Genomic DNA, 19,700 nt, shown 5'->3' with positions numbered 1-19,700 from the left:
GCCACGTCCTTGGCTGATGGGAAAAAGCCCAGCAGCCCTTTCTGACCTTGTGTGTTATGTGACACTTGTAACCCAGATGCACAGCTTGGGAGGAGCCTGGGCTTTGCACAGGGAGTAGGTGCTCTTGAACAAGGATCGAGGGCTTCTATCTCTTCCAGAACACTGAGGTTTGGGGGTATAGAACCCCACACTGAGAATTTCTCTCCTCTTGGGATTTGCAAGAGACGTACCTGAATGAGGGCTGGCCTGAGATCTCAGGGTTGGTGTCGTTCTGGCACTGTCTCTTATCCTGCCTCTGCCCTTTACGGGATGTGTCATCTTGAAAATCCATTTTCTTTAATTCTCCACTAAGTCCATCCAAGTGCGTGGTTTAAAAAGACTGTGTGTGAGTGTGTGTGTGTGAGTGTGTGTGTGTGCATGTGCCTGTGTGTCTGTATGATGGGGGTGGGGGGTGCAGTTGGGGAAAGGGAGAGGAGGAGGGAAGAGAGAGAATATTATACTGCAAGCTAGAGATAGCCAAAGAACCCTGTGTGCATATTGCAGGCCATGGCAATGTGAAAGAACTGTAGGCAGAAACCAAGACCCTAGGGGTAGAAATGACTCTCAAAGTTGGGGCCCGGACAGCGCATCATTTTTGGATTCTCCATTTATTCCTTGAACTGATGAAATGTGGAGAAATGTGGAGACAGGAAAGGGCAGTGGAGCTGAAGCATCTGGGGCTTTGGGCTGGTTCCTCAGCACCGTCTCCTGCTGCTCAGCCCTGGCCGACTGTATATAACAGCAGTAGCCCTCCTGCCCTGCCCCTCACTCCTGCTGTTCCCCTCTTCTTTCTGGCACAGTGCGATCTCCTCCAGGTCTGGCCAAGACACCCCTGTCTGCTCTGGGCCTGAAACCTCACAACCCAGCGGACATCCTGTTGCATCCGACAGGCGGTGAGTGACTGGTTGGAAGGGAGGTGGGAGGAGGCAGGGGGAGGAGGACCCCTATGGTCCTGGGTAGGGGCCGGGCCTCAGAATCTGACCAGAAGACCCCCAGACTGGGAGGGTTCTCAGACACTGCTGGAAACAGGATGTCGGCCAGGATGCCTACACTGAGGTTGGGCCTGGGTGGGGTTCTCTGTACAGGAGTTGGGGTGACAGATCCCTTTGCAGCCTTCTTGCCCATCGACTTGTGGGTTCAGTGACACTCCCAGCCTTTTCTGACTTGGGAATTTGGGGGCCTGTTCTCAGTTTCCTTGGAGTTGGTCAGCTTTCTGCTGAAAGCCTGATGTTACCAGTGTTCAGGCACTTGGGTACACATGGACACATACATGCACAGACATGCACATGCACATGCAGCCAGAGAAACATGCACCTGCTGCTCTGGCCAGGGCTTGCAGCCCAGCTGGCTCTGCTCTGAGCATTTTGGGATGTCAGAGGCCAGACCACTGGCATTTGGGGTACTCTCTTACTCTGCCTCTTTGGGCCTACAAACCCTGCCCGAGAAACCCATGACTTGGAAGTAGCAACCACTGTCTGCCGTCTCCTTGGCCCTCTCACTCTCAGCACTGGGTATCCCCCTGCCTCTTGAAGGCTCCTGACTCTCTCCCAGCCTTTGCTCATCCCCTCATCCACATCCTGATGCTGGCATCATTTGATCCTGCTGCAGAGGACAGGAGCCTGAGCTTGGGGGTGCTGAGGCAGGAAAGAAGACAGCTGCCTGGGCTGCTCCCAGCTCCCCTGGGGTCACAGAGTGGAGAGCCAGGCTCAGGTCCATACCTCCCACCTCCTCTTCCATTTCCCATTTCCTGTCCTTCCTATGAGAGAAGGAGACAGAGGCGGCCCTGGGCCTTTAGCAGCGATTTGGAGCTGACTGAGCCCAGAAAGTTGCTCCCTAGACTCTGATTTTAGGGATGGGCTGGGGCTCTTCGGGTCGAATTTACCTTTTTCCCTTAGTCACCAGAAGACTTATCCAGCCAGGTGGGAGGGCAGTGGCATGCTTTGTGACCCCCACAGACAGATGGCCGGGGCACCTCCTGCTGAGGAATTGTTAGCGTGGCTGGGGACACTGAGTCACTGGGAGTTGAAGGCAGCTGGGGGTGGCCTCTTGCCAGCCCCTGAGAGCCACTGTCTCAAACTGCATCCTGGGGCCCGAGATGCTGTACAGGGTGGGACTCAGCCCACCCCTTGGGCACTTCAGTGCAGAGTCTGGCTCTACCCTGGCCTCACCCCAGCTTTCCTGCCTCCCTTTTCTCAGCAAATTTTCTTGCTCAAGAAATAATCTTGTTAATTGATCTCTTTCTCTCTCTCCTTTTTCCTCTTCCTCTCATCTTCCTCACCTGTCTCTCTTCCCTGCCTCTCCTTCCTCCCACCTCTGTCCTCATCTTCCCTCAGAGGAGGATGAGGGGCAGATGGTGGCCAAGCTTTCTGAAGGTAAGTGTGTCTTTAGGTGCCACTTGCTGCTCTCCAGGTCTGGGAATGGCTTTTCATGCGGGGCCTGACGAGGCTGGCTTGAGGCAGCTCTCTTTTGTGACAGGTTGCAGGTGACTGGGCACAAAGGCTTCTTGTCCCCACTCCCTGGTGATGAGATATCACCCTGGGCACCGCCTGAGTCCTGCCTGGGGAGCTTGCAGCCGCTGGGCACTAGCTCAGGCACAGCCGGGGCCCAGGCGCTAGTGTGGTGCCACCTTGCTGACAAAAATGTCCTTCCTGCTGCTTCCTCTGCCCGTGCCATTTCTGCAGTCTGCCTGATATGAAGCCACACACAGAGGTGGAGAGGTGGATGGGGAGGGGTTCGTGTTCCATCTCCTGGGTATGCTCCACATGCAGATCTCAGAGCAGGATCCCAGCCTTGGCACTACTGACAATTTGGGCTGAGTGATTCCTGGGTGTGGGGCTGCTCTGCCCTGTAGCATGTTTAGCAGTGTCCCTGGCTTTTATCTGCTGGATGCCAGCGGCACTCACCCTGTCATGGTGATCAAAAATGCCTTCAACATTGCTAATGTCCCCTGGGGAAATAATCACCTCTGGTTCAGGGACACTATCTGAGAGCCACATTTGCCCTGTTGAAACCCCATGTCTGGTGTCACATCAACACAGAAAGCAGGAAGTCTGCCTTCCTGGAATCTCAGGCGCCTTTGGGGATTTCAGGAAATCTATGGACCCACCTCCTACAAAAACACATTGGGACACCTGTGAACATAATTTTGAAAAACAGTTTCAAATGTCTGTGGGTCCCAGCTTTCCCCGGATTCTGATGAACTCCTGTGTGGTGCCCCAGGGAACACCACCAGATTCTGGTGGAAGGCCTTTAACTCACTAAGAACAGAACTCGAATGAGGACTCAGAATATCAGGGGAAATGCAGGGGGTGCCAGCGTGGGTGGGAGGCCTATGTAGGTTCTGGGCATGGGTGTCCCCGTCTTTACCAGGAGAGGTTGGATGAGGTTGGCGCTGAGTCCCTTCCGGCTCTGATGTCATAGGTGTTCTGATATCCCACCTGGGACCTGGGTCTGTGTGGCCTGGATTCTTTAAAGACACTATCTGGTTTTCTTAGGCCCACTTCCCACTTTTCTTTGCACTCAGCACCTTGATTTTCTACCCCCAAAGAGGCATATCCTGTGCCCCTTTGAACCTGCTGTCATCTAGGTAAGATGGTTGGAGCTTCCCAGAAGGCTTTGCTTGCTTCTAACCAGCCAGGGTTTGGGGAGCGATATCAGGCTGCTTGGGGAGTACAGAACAGGGCAGCCCCCAGCAGCAGATCCCAGAACGGGTGGACCACAGGGTGCTCCTTCCTGTCTACTGAGAGCGGCCCCTCTTTGCTCCTCCCCAGCCTCATACCTGGGGAAAGGGCTTTCTCCCAGGCTGGAGGCCAACAGGGCCGTGAAGCTGGAAGTGAGTCTAGAATAAGCTGGAGCCTGGAGGCAACATCCTGTGCTTCAGATACCAGACCACACAGTAGGCTCTCAACTGTCCTAGTGCCTGGCTGACCTAAACAGACTGTTGGGATCCCAAGCACTTTCTAGTGCGAAGGTCCAAGTCCTAGGTTATCCCACAGGCTGACAGGCCCTGGTGGCTGTGTTTCTCTCTTTTGGGTTACTCTTCAGAGAAGTGGGTATCGATAGGACTGAACTTAGACCTGCCAGTGTGCCTCATGAGTGACTCTCAGCTTACATGGCTCTGAGTTCCCCAACCCTTCATCTGTCCTGGAGCCACAGCATTTGGAGGGGAAGATCCTCAAGGATCAACTCAGCCACACCCATCATGGTCACAGATATGGAACTGAGGTCTGTGTTGAGGGTGGGTAGGTCAGAGGGAATCCACCCAGGGTCACAATTAGGAGGCAGCAGGGCCAGACTGGAGTTACTGGTCTCTTGTCTCTTAGTCAAATGGCCATTTCAAAGCCCTCCTCCTGCCTCCAGGCAACATGCCCTGGGATTCCAGTGTGGGAGTTGGAATTGCTGGCCAGGGCCTGTGGGGTGGAGCCTGCGACGGGCAGGGAGCAAGGCTGTGGGCACCCAGTTCCATGTTTTCTGACTCATGCACCACCTCCCGGGTCAGACTGGGGCACATTCTTTACTGCCCCTCTGAAGCTATGCTTAATTTCCCTGCTGATTGATGGGAAATTCAGAAAAAAATGCCTGTGAGGAAAAATGATCAGAGGCAAGATTATTCAGCCGGGGGGAAAAGAAGAATTAGGGGGATGTCTGCTCTGTGCAAGGCACTGTGCTAAATTCTTGACATTCATTCATTCACTAAATATTTTGTGTGCCAGGCACTGCGCCAGGCTCTGGGGATATAATGATAAGCAGTACAAGATACAGTCCCAATTTCATGGAGCATATGCATAAATAGGAGCCAGAATGAAATGATCACTCAGAATTCTGCATTAAATGGGCTGGATGATTAGCTCAGTTGGTTAGAGCACAGTCTTATAACACCGAGGTTACAGGTTCAAATTCCTATACTGTCCAGCTGCCAAAAAAAAAAAAAAGAAAAAGAAAAAGAAAAAGAAAAAGAAAAAGACTTATGCATTGAAATAAGTGCTCTGAAGGAAAGGAGTACAGTTTTATGAGAACTTATAGTAAAGAACCTGACCTAGGCTGAAGCCTAGTGACCTGTGAGGGTCAGTGGCATTACCCTGGTGAAACTGGGATGGGAGAAGGACATTCCGTGCAGAGGAAAATGGCATGTGCAAAGGCCCTGGGTGGGAAGGAACAGCATGTTTTTCTAGGAACTGCAAAGAGTCAGTGAGGCAGCACAGAGTAAGTGGGAGTGTGGTACGGAGTGAGATTAAACAGGCAGGGGCTGGACCACGTGGGGTCACATCATCTTGTTTAATAATCACAGAAGTGCTGAGAGGAAGGTGGTAGGAGCCCCATCTTACTGACAAGGAGATGATGTTTAGGGAGGCGAGGTGACTTGTCCAGACCCACACAGCTGGTCAGGCGCACAGCTGAGAGCCCACACAGGGTCAGCACGTGGAGCCTGCCCCTTTCCAGATGACTACACTGAGCACAAGGGGTACTTCAGCATCTAGACAGTGTGACTTTACTGGGTGTGGGGACCTCGTGCTCCTCTCTATGAATGAAGGAGAGGAAGAAAGCCTGCAGCAGTAAGGACGTGAGGTCAACATCATGAATATTCCTAGGAGTGAAACAGGGAAAGAAACTGCTGAAACGTCTTCCTTGGAGAAAGAGGAGCAGGGAGCATTCAGGGTGGGTTCTGTCTGTTCAGGTGATTAGGAATAAAGAAAGGCATGGACTAGAAATGGCCCCTCAGAGATCCTTGGTGATGGGCATTCAGTGGCCTCTGGGGTTTCAAGGCAGGGCTATGTGATGCAGATTTATTGAGCACCTACTGTGTGCCGGGCCCTGTGCTGGACACAGAGGGTATAAAGAGGAGTGAGGCAGCCTGGTGAGGGAGAGATGCCAACAGGTATGTCAACATAGGGTAGAAGTGCTGAGGGACAGGCTGTTCTGGGGCTCAGAGGATGACCGCGTGGCCCAATCTAAAAGGTGTGAAATTCTAACATTTGAGCACGTGGATCTGGGACTGGGTGATTTCTGCATGTCTTCCGCACCCACGTCTTCATCTTAGGGTGGGTGGGCCCCTTCTCTTCAGGCAGAGAAGCCTTTCCTGAGAGCCAGAAAATGCACTTCAGGCTGTGGATGAAGAGTTGACAGTGCCCCGGGCTGGAGGAGGCTCCTGGCTGTGTCAGTCAAGTCACCCTTGTGCCTCCAGCTGCTCTCAGCCACCAACAGCCACTTGGAATGGGTTTGGGCTCCTGGAATGTTTGACATGAAGTACTCTCCCTGGCCCTACCTCTCCCGCCCTTCCCACCTCCCGTTGCCTCTGGGTGCAGCTGCTCCAGGATTGGAGGAGAGGAGGAAAACAGCAGGAGAGAGGGTGTGGGGGAAGGGAGAGGGCAGCAGGGCCAGGAACTGCTAGGGGCACAGGCCAGCGACTGTGGGGCTGCTTCCAAGCACCAGACCGGGACCGGAATTAGCAGAAAGGATTAGAAGGAACATTCCTGTCTCTTACTTGCTCCTCGCCCAGCAGGTGGGTATTCTCATTCCCACTTTACAGATGAGAGGACTGAGTACTGGAAAGGCTCTAGTAAGTGAAGGAAGGAGGAGCCCCCAGGTCTAAGTGTGTTGTCCTGGGGTAGGGGGCGGAGGGAGATAAAAAGCTGAGGGATGAACAGAAAAAGGAAGCATTTTCCACATGGAAATCTGAGTCTGAAAACTTGGGAAAATTGAGCTTTGGCCCTACGGGTTGGTTTAAAACAGTTCTTGAGATGAACTCAGGAAATCAGGTAACTTTCCAAAGGTCCCTCCTGCTCTGGTTTCATGAGGAGTGGAGATGAGATGCAAGGGCTTCACTCATCTCTGCCCTTTGATTTGGGACTGTTGGGGCAGGCAGGAGTGGCAGATGACAGGCAGACTGGCCGATCAAGGGAGAGGATAGGGTGGGAGCGGAGAAGGAAGGGGAGAACCAGGTCGGGGTGGGGGGGGGGTGCACGGTGCTGGGTCTCTGAGTGGCTTTGGCTGGGTTGGTTGCCCAGCACACAAGGGCTGCTTCCTGACCTCGTGGTAGGAGCAGATGCTGCAGCTTCTCCCTGAGTCGGTGGTCCTATTGCCCCAGATTGAGACTCCCAGTCCTTTGAGAACCCCTGTGGTGTTCTGTGGTTTAGGAGCTGAAGGGGCTGGTAAAGGGCCCAGTGGTGCTAATGCATTAGGAACTTGGCCATCCTATAGCTGGCTCAGGGTTTCTCACGTACTGTCCCATTGGCCACCTATGCAGACTTACCCAGGCTCCTGGGCTTCAGCTCAGGGCACCGTGGTTAGGCTGGAAGCAGTTAGTGAGAATTAGCCTTGTCTAATGGCCAGATGGGAGCCAGCCTGCCTGGGTGCCAGGCCTGGCTCTGTTCTTATGGGATGGGGTGGTGTGGTCCACCTTATCTCCGTTTTACTGTTGGTAGGATGGCACATGCATTGTTTTAAAGTGTGAGGCATAGGGTTCCCAACATGTGGGTCAGGGTTCTTGCGGAAAACCTGATGGCTTATCCAACGAACAACTGAGGAAAGCTTAGTGGACTATTAAAAGGTCCAGGCAAACCAATGAGAGCAAACCAATGAAGGGTGGTACAGCACCCTGTGTACTCCCTCACAGGAGCAGGGAGCTGTCCCCATCCCAGGTCTGCAGGAACCCAGAGAGAGAAGAGCCACTGACCAGACTGTGGCCTTGGGTGGGTGGATGCAACCACCAGCACCTTGTCCTTCTCTCCTGCCTCCCTCTCACTTCCTGCCAGTCTCTCCCACCAGCCAAAGGCCAATGCCAGCTGGAGCTGCAGGGCAAGGGGGTCTGGTTGATGCAGCAGGTAAAAGTCGGCCTCTAGGTATGCAGGTCAAGGTCGAGTGGATAAGGAGGACATTAATGGATTGGAAAAGAGCACAGACCTGCCGGGTGTCGTCCATGTAGATTTTTACTTGAACTCCAGGGAGTGAGAAATATGAGCGTGTGCCTCTTATGTCTTACTTATTACGCACCTCTGTCTGGATGGGGCTGGAGGGAAGGATCATGTGTCTGCTGATCTGTGGGACAGATACATATTGAGGGCCTGCTGGGTGCCAGGTGCTGGGAATCGGATCAGCCACACAGGCTCTGGACGCACAAGGAGCCACAGGCAGCGGGGTAGCAGATGGACCCCCCTCGCCCTCTCTGGGTGGGAAAAAAGGTGCTGAGCGCTGTGGGACCCAGGTGAAGCCACACTGAGTACCTGGAAGGGTCCAGAAAGAGTTTCTGGGGTGGCGGGGATGGGAGAGGAAGGTGGATTCTTGCTTGGGCTCTCGTTTGCATTTCTGTGGGTGAGGCTCCTCCGATGGTCCTTTCTGCTAAAGTGGGTGACCACTGCAGGGCAAGAAGCCAGTTCCCCAAAACTGAAGACACACCCTGAGACTATCGGCTCCCTGATGTTCAGATGGTTCATGTGCAGTGGACAAGGGCAGGCCCTGGGCCAGACCACCTGGGTTCCTAGGCCACTCTGCCGCTTGCAAACTGTATGATCTAGGCAACGTCCTCACATTCTCCTAATCCTACTTCCCTCGTGTTTTTTTGCTGTTTTTACCATTATGACTAGCCCTGTGCAATTAGCTCTTCTCTGACTGACGACTGGAGTGCTGGGTAGCAGCCAGCTCTGGATGTCCCTGTGAGGCTGTGGGCCCTCTCTAGGCCACCTGGAGCCAGCATTGTGGGTCTGGAGACTGTGATACTAGTGCCCATGGCCACTGATTGGCTGTGTGTTCTGGGGCAAACTGCTTCGCCTCTCTGAGCTGAGGAGACAGGTTAGATCAGGGGTCAGCAAATTATGGCAGCTGGCTAAATCCCACTCATCCTATTTTTTTTTTTTTTATTGCAACACAACCACATCCATTCATTTACATGTTGTCTATCCTTGAGACAGAGACTGTCTGGCCCACCAAGCCTAAGATATTTACTGTTGGCTCCTTTACAAAAAAATGTACAGGCCCAGGGTCAGAGGATCTTCACAGAGTCTTCTGGCTCCACGGGACCGTGTGCACAGATGGCACAGAATCCGTGTCTGTGATGTGAATTTGGCCTGGGCTTCTGCGAGGTGGATAGGTGGCCTGGGCTGCTGGGGGAGGCTTTGGAGGAGGTCTTGTTGGCTCTGCCCACATGGACTCCAGCTTTGGGTGCTGACATGGCTGGTTCTCCATCACTCTGTGCCTGGTACCCTGGCACTTGGGATAGATGGCACCATATCTGCCCTTTTTCAGATGTACTGCTCCACCCCCATCCACTGTTGCAGACTCAATGCAGGCCTCCAGGACCTCTTCTGTAAAGGGCCCTATTCTGAAGGACTGTCTTCTCCCTATGTCTAGGGAGGCCTCTGGTCCTGGGAGTGGGATGTCAGGCCTGGGGCCACCTCAGAAGCATGCCCAGGAAGCTGTGCTCCTATGCAGGGAGGACCCGCAGCATTCCCACAATACCCTGGTGACTAGGCTCCTTTCAAATTAAGCTCTTTGGGCTAAAGGGAGGGCAGTTTCATTTTAGCTGCCTTGACCCAGGTACTCTCACCCCAGATGTAGCTTTTTCTCCGACCCAGTGACCATCCCAGTCCTGCTCAGCAAGGGTCTGGCCTCCCCAGGGCTGCAAAGACCTGGGATCTTAAGTTTCTCAGGCTAGTTTCAGTGGATGCCCTAGTTGTAGGCAGATGGAGGGCTGGGCTCAGGCCACGTCCCTCCTGGGCAAGACAGGGATGATGTCACGTTAGGAGGTGGCAGGAACATCATCCGTCCCTGATCACGCCCTTGGGAGAAACCAAGAGTGCCCGGCTTCCTCTTCTCATTTAATATGGAGCTAGTTTCGGGGCTGGCCTCAGAGGCTGTGGGGGGAGTTGGGCAAGTGCTGGACTGAGGGTCAGGTGTCTGGGTCCTGGCCATGCCTTCGGTCATTTCACTCTCAGGCCTCAGTGTCCTCATCTGTACGGTGGCTTTTCTGGCACTTGCCCCACTGCCCTCCTCTTAGGCTGTTGTGAGCACCAAGTAGGGGTGATGCATGTAAACATCCTCTGCAAACCACTCATTGCTGCTGAAGTGCCAGGATGGGCACAGGTTTCCCTGATGTCACTCTCCAGAGGAGTGCTGAGTATGTCAGGCAGATATGAGTGGGGGGCTCTTGGTATCTAAGGGCTGGTGAGTCCATGGTGGCCAGTGCTGGGCGTGATGCACCACCACAGGCCCGTTGCTAGGCGAGCAAGCCTGTTTCTGGGTTCCGGGTATGGGAAGGATCCCACATGAACCCTGGTGCTGTCCTGAGACACGGGCAAGGTTGGGCTGAGCTCTGGGTCCACTATATAGCCCCAGATTAAGTGGTGCCTGCAGAACCTGGGGGCTGGGTGCCAGCATCATTGAAGACAAGGAGCAGCTGAAGGGGCTTCCAGCTATGGACAGATGCCCTAGTTCTTGGAGGGAAGGTTCTCCCATGGCCCTGTTCAGAGGCAGAGCCTGAGGTCCATTTTGGGGAAGGTTCTCTGAGCAAGGCTCTGTTTAAAAGTTGCTGTGGGGGCATCGGGTGGGCATGGGCAGGCGGGAGCCCCGGGAAAAGTGCCCTTTGTGGCCTGTGGGGGCTGTTGCTGCGCTGTCTTCCCCTGGGCTGGACTTTGGGGAGGCTGTATTCCCTGGCAGGTTGGTTGGGATCCACACTGCAACCCTATGGATCTGTGCTCAGAGTTTCTGTCCCCTTGCCCCTTCCAGAGCCCCGGAGCTATGTTGAGTCTGTGGCGCGGACTGCGGTGGCTGGGCCCCGAGCTCAGGATCCTGAGCCCAAGAGCTTTAGTGCCCCAGCTGTCCAGGCCTATGGCCATGAGACACCCCTGAGGAACGGGACCCTGGGCGGCTCCTTTGTCTCCCCCAGCCCCCTCTCCACCAGCAGCCCCATCCTCAGCGCTGACAGGTAAGCTGGGAGGGGGGAGTGGGTGGGGGATGAGTATTCTGGCCTGAGACAGGACGGGTGAGGCACCTTGGTGAGGCCTCTTGGATTGGCCTAGGGTGTGGATGGGCAGAAATCACATTGAGATTGCTGTACCTCGTAAACTACTTCATCAAGGTGCATAGAGAGAACATCCTCTGAGTGCACATTCCTGCGGGGAGCCCAGGCCCGAAGGAACTATAATTCCCAGGCTGCATTTAATTCCGCCTATCTAAAATGTGCTAGAAGGAGTGAGGCATACCAAGGTAAATGAAGCATCATCCTTTCCCAAGTTTAAAATCTGACAGCAGTAATGACTAGGACGTAGTGAGGGCTTCCTAGGTGCCAGGCACTTTGCTAAATGTTTTATGCAGTTATGTCTTCCTCACAGCAATCCTGGGAGATAAGCACTACTATTATTCCCACTTTTCAGAAGAGGAAACTGAGGCACAGGGGTGAAGCAATTGGCTGAAGGTCCTGTAGCTAAGCAGAATAGGCCTCAGACTGAAGGCATGTGGTTCCAGAGCCCTTGTCTCCAGCTTCTCCCGCAGCCTTTGTTACTGTGCTCGCCCTTCACAGGATGAGAGTCAGATGTGCCCAAAGCCGAGAGATCAGTAAAGTGCTCGGAGCTCACAGCCTCTGACTAGGGATGCAGAGGGGATTTCTGAGGGCTGGCGCTATTTGTGGGGGGTCTAGAAAAATGAGCAAGATGTTGAAAGGGCAAGAAGAGGGGAGAAGGCATTCTTGAAGGACAGCAAAGCAAAGACAGAGAACTGGGGTGAGGGTGTGTTGGGTGTGAGGGGCTGATGGCATCCAGGTGTGACTGAGGGTGTCTGGGTGGATGGTGCATCAGAGAACAGCCCAGAATCGGGCAGGGGACAGTCCCTGCTTACTGGCTGAGCAGAGGGCAGCCCCATGTTTGGGGTGCAGTGAGAAGCTGCTTGGCTGGCTTGGTGGGGGTGAAGGCTTTATGATGTGGAGAGGGAAAGATGACGTAGGAAAGGGAGGTGGAGTCCAGCTCAGGCAGGGGAGGATCCTAGGAATTCTGAAGCCTCGAGCCAGGGGTACACTACCTGCCCCGCGTGTACCCACCTTGCTCCCTCCGCTGCCTCCTGGTGGGAGTCTGCATTGCTCAGTGGTCTGACTCTGCTGGAGGGTGTGTTCCCTGTTTTAAAGGAAAGGGGTTTTCCCTAACTCACCTGCCACCCATTGCTGACATTCAGTGAGCCTCAGTGGCAGGAAGTGGTTCTCACACAAATTCTGGCTGCTGTAGTGTTGGCCCTTTCCAGGACTTGGGAAGCTGGCATTTCTCCTCCAGGATTAACCTTCCCGAACTCCATTTCAGTGACTCCCACCCCCACCCTGCTCAGCCTGGCCCATCGGCTCTACCTCCCGTTCCTCAGTATCCAGTTTATTCCTCATCAGGAAGTGGCATTCCTCTTGGGCCCTTTCTGGGAAGTGACGTAGACTTTGCCCTGGCCTGGCCCCTGACCTTCTCCTTGCCTTTGGCTCTTGCTTGGCCCAAGAGCACACCCCCAGCCAAACCTCGCATTACCTAGGGAAGCCAAGCTTATGTAGTCTGGGCTGGGGAGGGGCCAGCCAGGAGACTCTTTCCAGCTGGCAGTGCCAGGTTTTGTCCTTTGGCTACATAAGGACCCCCACCCTCACTCTCCCGGGGCTCCTGGTGCGCAGCCTACAGCTGCTGCTTCCGTGAGGCCCTGCCACTCAGGCTCTCCTGCCACAGATAAACAGAAGTTTGGATCTGGAAGGAATCAGGGTCATCTAATCCAGCCCCCTTGCTTCCACATGGAAAAACTTTAACAAGCAGAATCCAGGTTCCCACTTCACAGGCCGATGCTCCATATATCACTCCATATGGACTTGTACTTAACTTTACAGGGGAACCTTCGTGACTATTATGCTAGGTATATCATAGTCTTAGAACTGGAAGCAACTGGGCTGGCCAGTTAGCTCAGTTGGTTAGAGCATGGTGCTGATAACACCAAGGTCAAGGGTTTGAATCCCCACACTGGCCAGCCACACAAAAAAAAAATAATTGGGAGCGACCTCTCATTTTATATAATCTAACCTCCCAATGGAGGAAATTTCCTCCACAACATTCACGCCAATATGTCTGTCATCCTCTGCATATGCCCTTAGTGATGGGAGCCTCTTTACCATTTGACGCAGCTTGATCTGCCAGTGGACAGACCCAAAGGCTGGAAAGCAGACCTTATAATGAGCTGAAATCCCCTTATTTGATACTTCCCTCCATACTTCTCTTTGCTCTTTTGGAACCACCCAGGGATAAAAGTCCAATTCTAGCACTCTCAGTATTTAAGAATGATAATAGCACACCTGGAGAAACTGAGTCAAGGTGGGGATACCCCCGGTAGGAATGGGAGCCAGGTGGTTTGACTCCCTCTCCAGTGTAGGTTTCCACAATGCTGGAGGCTTCCACAGGACAGTCACCTTCAGTTCCAATTGGGGAAATTTCTCAGCTTTGCTGTATGGCTAAGGAGTCAGCATGGTGCAGTGGAGAAAATGTGGGCTTCGGAATCAGACACCGCTGACTTGAAACCCTGATCTTTCATGAGCTGTGTAGTCCTGAGCCTACTGCTTGACCTCTCTGTGCCTTAGTTCCTTCCTCCGATGGTTCCATAAGGTAACGTATAAAAGCCCTGGCATTCCAGTGTTCTGTGAATGAAGCTGTTATTGTTGTTATTAGTGGTTGGAGGGAAGGCTAAGTGCCCACTAAAAGTCCGCCCTTCATTAGTTGCCATCCACTAACATCTCACCTGCCATCTCTCTCTAGCACTTCAGTGGGGAGTTTCCCATCAGGGGAGAGCAGCGACCAGGGTCCCCGGACACCAACCCAGCCTGTGTTGGATTCTGGCTTCCGTTCCGGCAGCCTGGGGCAGCCCAGCCCTTCAGCCCAGAGAAGCTACCAGAGTTCTTCTCCTCTCCCAACTGTGAGCAGCAGCTACAGCAGCCCTGACTACTCACTTCAGCAGTTCAGCTCCTCTCCGGAAAGCCAGGCCCGGTCTCAGTTCAGTGTGGCTGGTGTCCACACACTGCCTGGGAGTCCTCAGGCACGCCACAGGACAGTGGGCACCAACACTCCCCCTAGTCCTGGCTTTGGCCGGCGGGCCATCAACCACGGCATGGCTTCCCCCAGCAGTCCCAGTTTGAGCCACCGCCAGGTGATCGGTCCACCAGGCACTGGTTTCCATGGTAATGCAGTCTCCAGCCCCCAGAGCACTGCAGTGACCACTCCAGGGAGCCCCAGTTTGGGCCGACACCCAGCAGGGGCCCACCAGGTTACAGGTCTCTATGGCAACGTGGTCACCACTCCGGGGAGTCCCAGCCTGGGCCGGCACCCTGGGACCCACCAAAGTAACCTGGCCTCCAGTCTCCATGGCAATGCAATAGCCAGCCCTGGAAGCCCCAGCCTGGGCCGTCACCTGGGGGCATCTGGATCTGTGGTTCCTGGTAGCCCCAGTTTGGACCGGCATGTGGCCTATGGTGGCTACTCCACCCCTGAGGACCGGAGACCCACACTGTCCCGGCAGAGCAGTGCCTCTGGCTACCAGGCCCCTTCCACGCCCTCCTTCCCTGTCTCCCCGGCCTATTACCCTGGCCTGAGCAGCCCGGCCACCTCCCCCTCACCGGATTCAGCAGGCTTCCGGCAAGGCAGCCCGACACCAGCCTTGCCAGAGAAGCGGAGGATGTCTGTGGGAGACCGAGCGGGCAGCCTCCCCAACTACGCCACCATCAATGGGAAGGTGTCCTCCTCACCTGTCACCAGCGGCATGTCCAGTCCCAGTGGGGGCAGCACCGTCTCCTTCTCCCATACTCTGCCTGACTTCTCTAAGTACTCCATGCCAGGTGAGCCTCTCCACCTTCCATTTCCACCTCTCCCACTGAATGATTAAGTCCGAGAGGTAGGATATCTGCCCTGGTCTCTGTTCTGATATTGCCTTGGCAGACAGCCTTGGATGAATCATTGCCTTCTGGGCCTCAGCTTCCTTAACATAATATAATAGTATAATAGAGTTGGAGGTGTCCTCAAAATAAGTGTGCTATGGGGTGGGTGCTGTGATGCTGATGTGGGTGATGATGATGATGAAAATAGTCATAACGAGTGGTGTTGCTGTTAAGGTTACCATCACATTGTAGCCACTGCCACTTGTGGAGCACATGCTAGGTGCCAGGCTCTGAACTAAGTACTATCTCATTTAATCCCCACGGACACCTGGTAAAGTAGTTGCACACAAGAGCAAACCAAGGCCTATGGAGGCTTTGTCCTTGGTTCAGTGTCATACAGTTAATAAATGGCAGAGCCAGGCTTCCAATCCAGGCTCATACTACCCCAAAACCAGTGCTCTTAAACCATTATTGTCTTTACTGTGTATCTGTATATTGAGATTTAGCATAACCTTGAAAAGCTGCCTTCCAAACCTGGACCACCATACCTTTTGCCAGCCCCCAAGGTGTACACATCACTCACAGTAGATCTGGTGGCAGCTGGGCATTTTTACTGGAGTCTGGTTTCTACAGACCTGGCTTCATTGAAGCCCATGCAGGTTTGCACAATGAATTCTTTACCCATCACCAGAACTTGGCATCTTTGCCTCCTCTGTGAAAACTCATTATCTAAACACAGAGGTCAAGGCCTCAGCTGGTCTGCAGTTTCTCAGCCAGACCTCAAACCTGACAGTGTGCAGAGTGGCTCTGGGCCCTGGGCATTCGTGGCAGATTTAGAATGTTTCAGGCAGCCTGGGGTGGGCTCCAGCTGCCCAGAGTCTCCCTGTGTCACCCTTCAGTCCTGCCCTGAGCCTGCCCAGCCAGGACACCTAGAGTGACCCTGCACCTCCCTGCTTCCTGCCACCCACTAGAGACATCTGGTTTCCAGCTCCTCTCCTTGAAGGACGCAAAACTTCTAGGAGTTAGGACACTTCCTGTTTCCCACCATCTTTCCTGCTTAAAATAGCCTTTGGAGTCAACACAGGAAGGCACATGGGCCTGCAGCCGCCTCTGACAGCTCATTAAACAGGCCGCAGCAGCAGCAGGGGCCCGGGGCTTCAGAGCAGGCAGAGGAAGCTGCATGGCCCAGCCTCCCAGCCGCCCAGCCCAGGGGCCTTCTTCAGGGCACAGCTGCCAGGATAGCGAGCTGACCTACCCATCACAGTCCTCCAGAGACACATCCCGGGAGCCTAAGGGAGCACCAATCACAAGTCGAAACTGACTGAGCACTGGAGATGCAAGCCGGTCTCCTGGTCAGCGTCCTTAACCCACAGCACAGGCTCCCCTCTCTCTCTGAAGACAGAAGAGGAAAAATGTGGAATTGGAGTTTTCTCTTCTCCTCTTCCTCCTCGTCTTCCCCTGCCCCCTTTACTTTCTTTTCTTTGGTGTCAAAAGATGAAGGAAGAGGTTGGAGAGTGAGGCCGTACGTCCCAATACCTGGACGTCTGCGTAGCTCGTGCTGATTGGCCGATCGGGCCCCTTACTGAGAAGGCCTTCCTATGCCCCGCTGGGTCACTGGGCGGGTCGCTTCCCCTCTGAAGCTCTCCTCATTTGGAAAACTAAGTGGTTGGACTTGGTCTTGTCTGAGCTCCCTCCAGAGTCTAATGTTTTGTGAATGATTCCATGGTCTGCAAAAGGTCTGGGCAGGGGTATCATCTGCCAGAAAAGTGGGGCACGTGACACACAGTCGATGGCCTCTACATTCTAGGCCTGCCCTCCACCTACTGGTCCCAGGGTGGGGGTCATGTTCTGCCCCGTGATAAGCAGAAGATGGGCTTTCCATATGGGAGATGAGAAGGGGGTGGAGGGAAGAGGACCGAGATGGATCTTTCTGCCTTCACCCTCACGGCTGTTATGCTAAAGCCAGGAAATTGGGCCTGTGGAGAAAAGGGCTAGACGGTGGTGTCTTAGCCTGTGGGAGAGAAGCTGCAGGAAGGGTTAGTCAGAATCTTCTAGGGATGGGGAGATGGGCTGGAGGAAGGGCTTCTGGTTGGCTCAGTGAGAAAGCAGAGTGTGGCCTTCAACAGGAGGACAGGTCAGCCGCCCAGGACGGTTGGCAAGAGACAGGTAAGAAGGCCACCCAAGGTCCCTTCCTGCTGTGCTCTGATGCCATTCGAGGAGACTAGCTTTCTGCATTAGTCTCCTGGGGCTGCAGTAACAAAGTACTGCACACCTGGTGGCTTAAAACAACAGAAATGGGTTCTGGAGGCTAGAAGTCCAAACTCAAGGTGTTGGCAGGGTTGGTTCCTTCTGGAGGCTCTGAGGGACTGTTCTAGGCCTCTCTCCTGGCTTCTCATGGTTGCTGGCTGTCCTTGGTATTCCTTGGCATGTAGATGTATCCACCCAGTCTCTGCCTCCACCTTCACATGACACTCGCCCCGTGTGTCTCTCTATGTGTTCTCATCTTATAAGGACACCAGTCATATTAGGCCCACCCTAATCCACGTGGCCTTATCTTAATTTGTTTATGCTACAAAGATTCCATTTCCAAATAAGGTCACATTCACGGGTTCCAGGGACTAAGACATCAACGTATCTTTTGGGGAGACACAATTCAACCCATAACACTTTCTCTTCCGCTCCTCCTTTAGACAACAGCCCTGAGACGCGGGCTAAAGTGAAGTTTGTCCAGGACACTTCCAAGTATTGGTACAAGCCTGAGATCTCCAGAGAACAGGGTGAGTGCTAGGCTCTGTGGCCCCTCAGAGGACATGGCTGGTGGCTGCTCACTGTGCATTCCCTGGGCACAAACAGAAGCAGATTCATCCCTCTTTGCAGTACGTGGTGCTCACAGAGAAGGGGCTGGGATCAAAGTTAGACAGTAAGAAGCGGAGAGGAGGAGCACCTCAGGTTCTCCAGGAAAGCCAGTGTGGGATAGGGGTGCCACCTGCGGCTGCCTGCGTTTGTAAACACGGTGTGACTGGAACACAGGCCCGCATGCTGCGGGTTTACAGCACGGCTGCAGCTGCTTCCGTGCTGCAACAGCGGAGTTAAGGAGTTGCAACACACTGTGTGGGCTGCAAAGCCGAGCATGTTTGCTCTCTGGCCATGTGCAGACAAAGTGGGCCGACCCTAGTACAGGAGGACCCTGAGGAGTATTTAAATTCTAACTTTAAAGAACGACATCTCATCTAAGAAAGGATGAGGCCCTATGAGACGTAAGTAAAGCCAGGGGCATCAATTTCTTGTTTCTTCCTCTCTCCCTGTCCCCTCTGGATTCAGCCATTGCACTCCTGAAGGACCAGGAGCCAGGGGCCTTCATCATCCGTGACAGTCACTCCTTCCGTGGGGCTTATGGGTTGGCAATGAAAGTGTCTTCTCCCCCTCCAACCATCATGCAGCAGAATAAAAAAGGTAACATTGCCTCCTGAATGGGGCTCAGGATTAGGTGATTGTCAGTCTCTTTCAGCTGTGAGGTGCTGGAAGGACCCAGTGCTGAGCAGGCTCTGATTCTCATCCAACAATCCAGAAACCGAGTCTTGGGCTTGGTGCTGGTTGGGGACAGAGAACAGGGAAGGGGGATAATTGGGATTCTGCGGTTGTGTTTCCTTGAGGGGTGGGAGAGGAGTGCGTGATGGTCTCGCCATTCTGTAGGGTTCTAGCCACGTTATCTCTTCGACCCTTTCTTCCATCCTAGCGCTTCTCAATGGAGAAGTTATGAAGCAGTCTTGGGAGGTGGTGGGAGGAAGCCAGGAGAGGTGACCCGTCCTCATCTGTTTCTCTTCCTCTAGGAGACATGACCCATGAGCTGGTGAGGCATTTCCTAATAGAGACTGGCCCCCGAGGAGTCAAGCTCAAGGGATGCCCCAATGAGCCGAACTTCGGTGAGCTGTCCCTCTGCCTCTGACTCCACAGCTGGCTGCGGAGACTCGGCCCTGCCCCAGGCTCCTCCAGGGTCTGGCCCCAAGTTCTGTCTGCCACAGGCTCTGCCAGTCCCCCTTGTCACAGACTCAGCAGAGGAAACGAACAGTAGCTTCCCTTCCTCTGTCCTGTGGCTTCTTAACTCTGCCAAATTCCTTTCTGTATTGTCCTGTACAACTGAGACTTATTATCATTGTAATTGGAATAACTATAACAACAGCTGCCCTTTATTGACCACCTACTATGTGAAGGTCACTGTCTAGGTACCTTATATTATTTCTTGTCTCACAACAATCCTGTACGGTAGGTGTCACTGTCCCTATTTTACACATGAGGAAGCTGAGGTTCATTGAAGTTAGACTTACCCAAGAACACATAGATAATAAGTAACTGAGTGGGGATTTGATCCCACAGTTCTCTGATACTTCTGCACTGCTTGAGAGGGGCCACAACAACTAAAGGAACTTAGGAGAGATGTTGGGAAGAACTTTCTGCGGAGGAAAGTTGTTAGGTAGCCTTATGACTTAGAATGAGCCTTTGGAATCTTCTTACTCAGTTTTTGCTAAAAAAGGGCATGAATTTTCAGCTTTGTTGGTGGGATGAGGGAATGGTCATAAAGAAGCTGAAGACTGTGTGTAGTGGGATGGGGTGGGGATTCCCTCATGCCCATGGCCCACTCCCAGCTTCCAGTGATGCTGCCCTGTGCTCTCTCCCTCCCTGCAGGATCTCTGTCTGCCCTGGTCTACCAGCACTCCATCATCCCGCTGGCTCTGCCTTGCAAGTTGGTTATTCCAAACCGAGGTAGGAGCATGAGACTTCTTGCTCACCAGGCACACCTTTGAGC

The 19,700-nt window shown here is 53.7% G+C and overlaps 1 protein-coding gene and 1 non-coding gene across 8 annotated transcripts in view; both read left to right on the top strand.

Moving 5' to 3' along the window:
• The window catches only part of TNS1 (tensin 1), a 119,186-nt gene that overhangs the window by 88,066 nt on the left and 11,420 nt on the right, over window positions 1–19,700 (top strand). For 4 of the 7 annotated variants that reach the window (XM_063100815.1, XM_063100797.1, XM_063100783.1 and 1 more), the window contains 8 exons: window positions 840–932; window positions 2,373–2,411; window positions 10,756–10,954; window positions 13,785–14,857; window positions 17,587–17,673; window positions 18,218–18,349; window positions 18,727–18,819; window positions 19,580–19,657. In XM_063100815.1, coding sequence (XP_062956885.1) covers window positions 840–932; window positions 2,373–2,411; window positions 10,756–10,954; window positions 13,785–14,857; window positions 17,587–17,673; window positions 18,218–18,349; window positions 18,727–18,819; window positions 19,580–19,657 — 1,794 coding nt within the window. The remainder of the gene's footprint in view (window positions 1–839; window positions 933–2,372; window positions 2,412–10,755; window positions 10,955–13,784; window positions 14,858–17,586; window positions 17,674–18,217; window positions 18,350–18,726; window positions 18,820–19,579; window positions 19,658–19,700) is intronic. The other 3 variants (XM_063100807.1, XM_063100790.1, XM_063100774.1) reach the window with 1 other exon arrangement.
• On the top strand, window positions 12,931–13,005 carry TRNAI-GAU (transfer RNA isoleucine (anticodon GAU)). The gene has a single exon. It is a non-coding gene; the product is annotated as a tRNA-Ile (tRNA).

This window comes from Cynocephalus volans, chromosome 1, assembly GCF_027409185.1.
Source record: "Cynocephalus volans isolate mCynVol1 chromosome 1, mCynVol1.pri, whole genome shotgun sequence".
Taxonomy (NCBI): Eukaryota; Metazoa; Chordata; class Mammalia; order Dermoptera; family Cynocephalidae; genus Cynocephalus; species Cynocephalus volans.
Note: the sequence above shows the minus strand (reverse complement) of the source record. Positions and strands in the feature narration are given on the sequence as shown.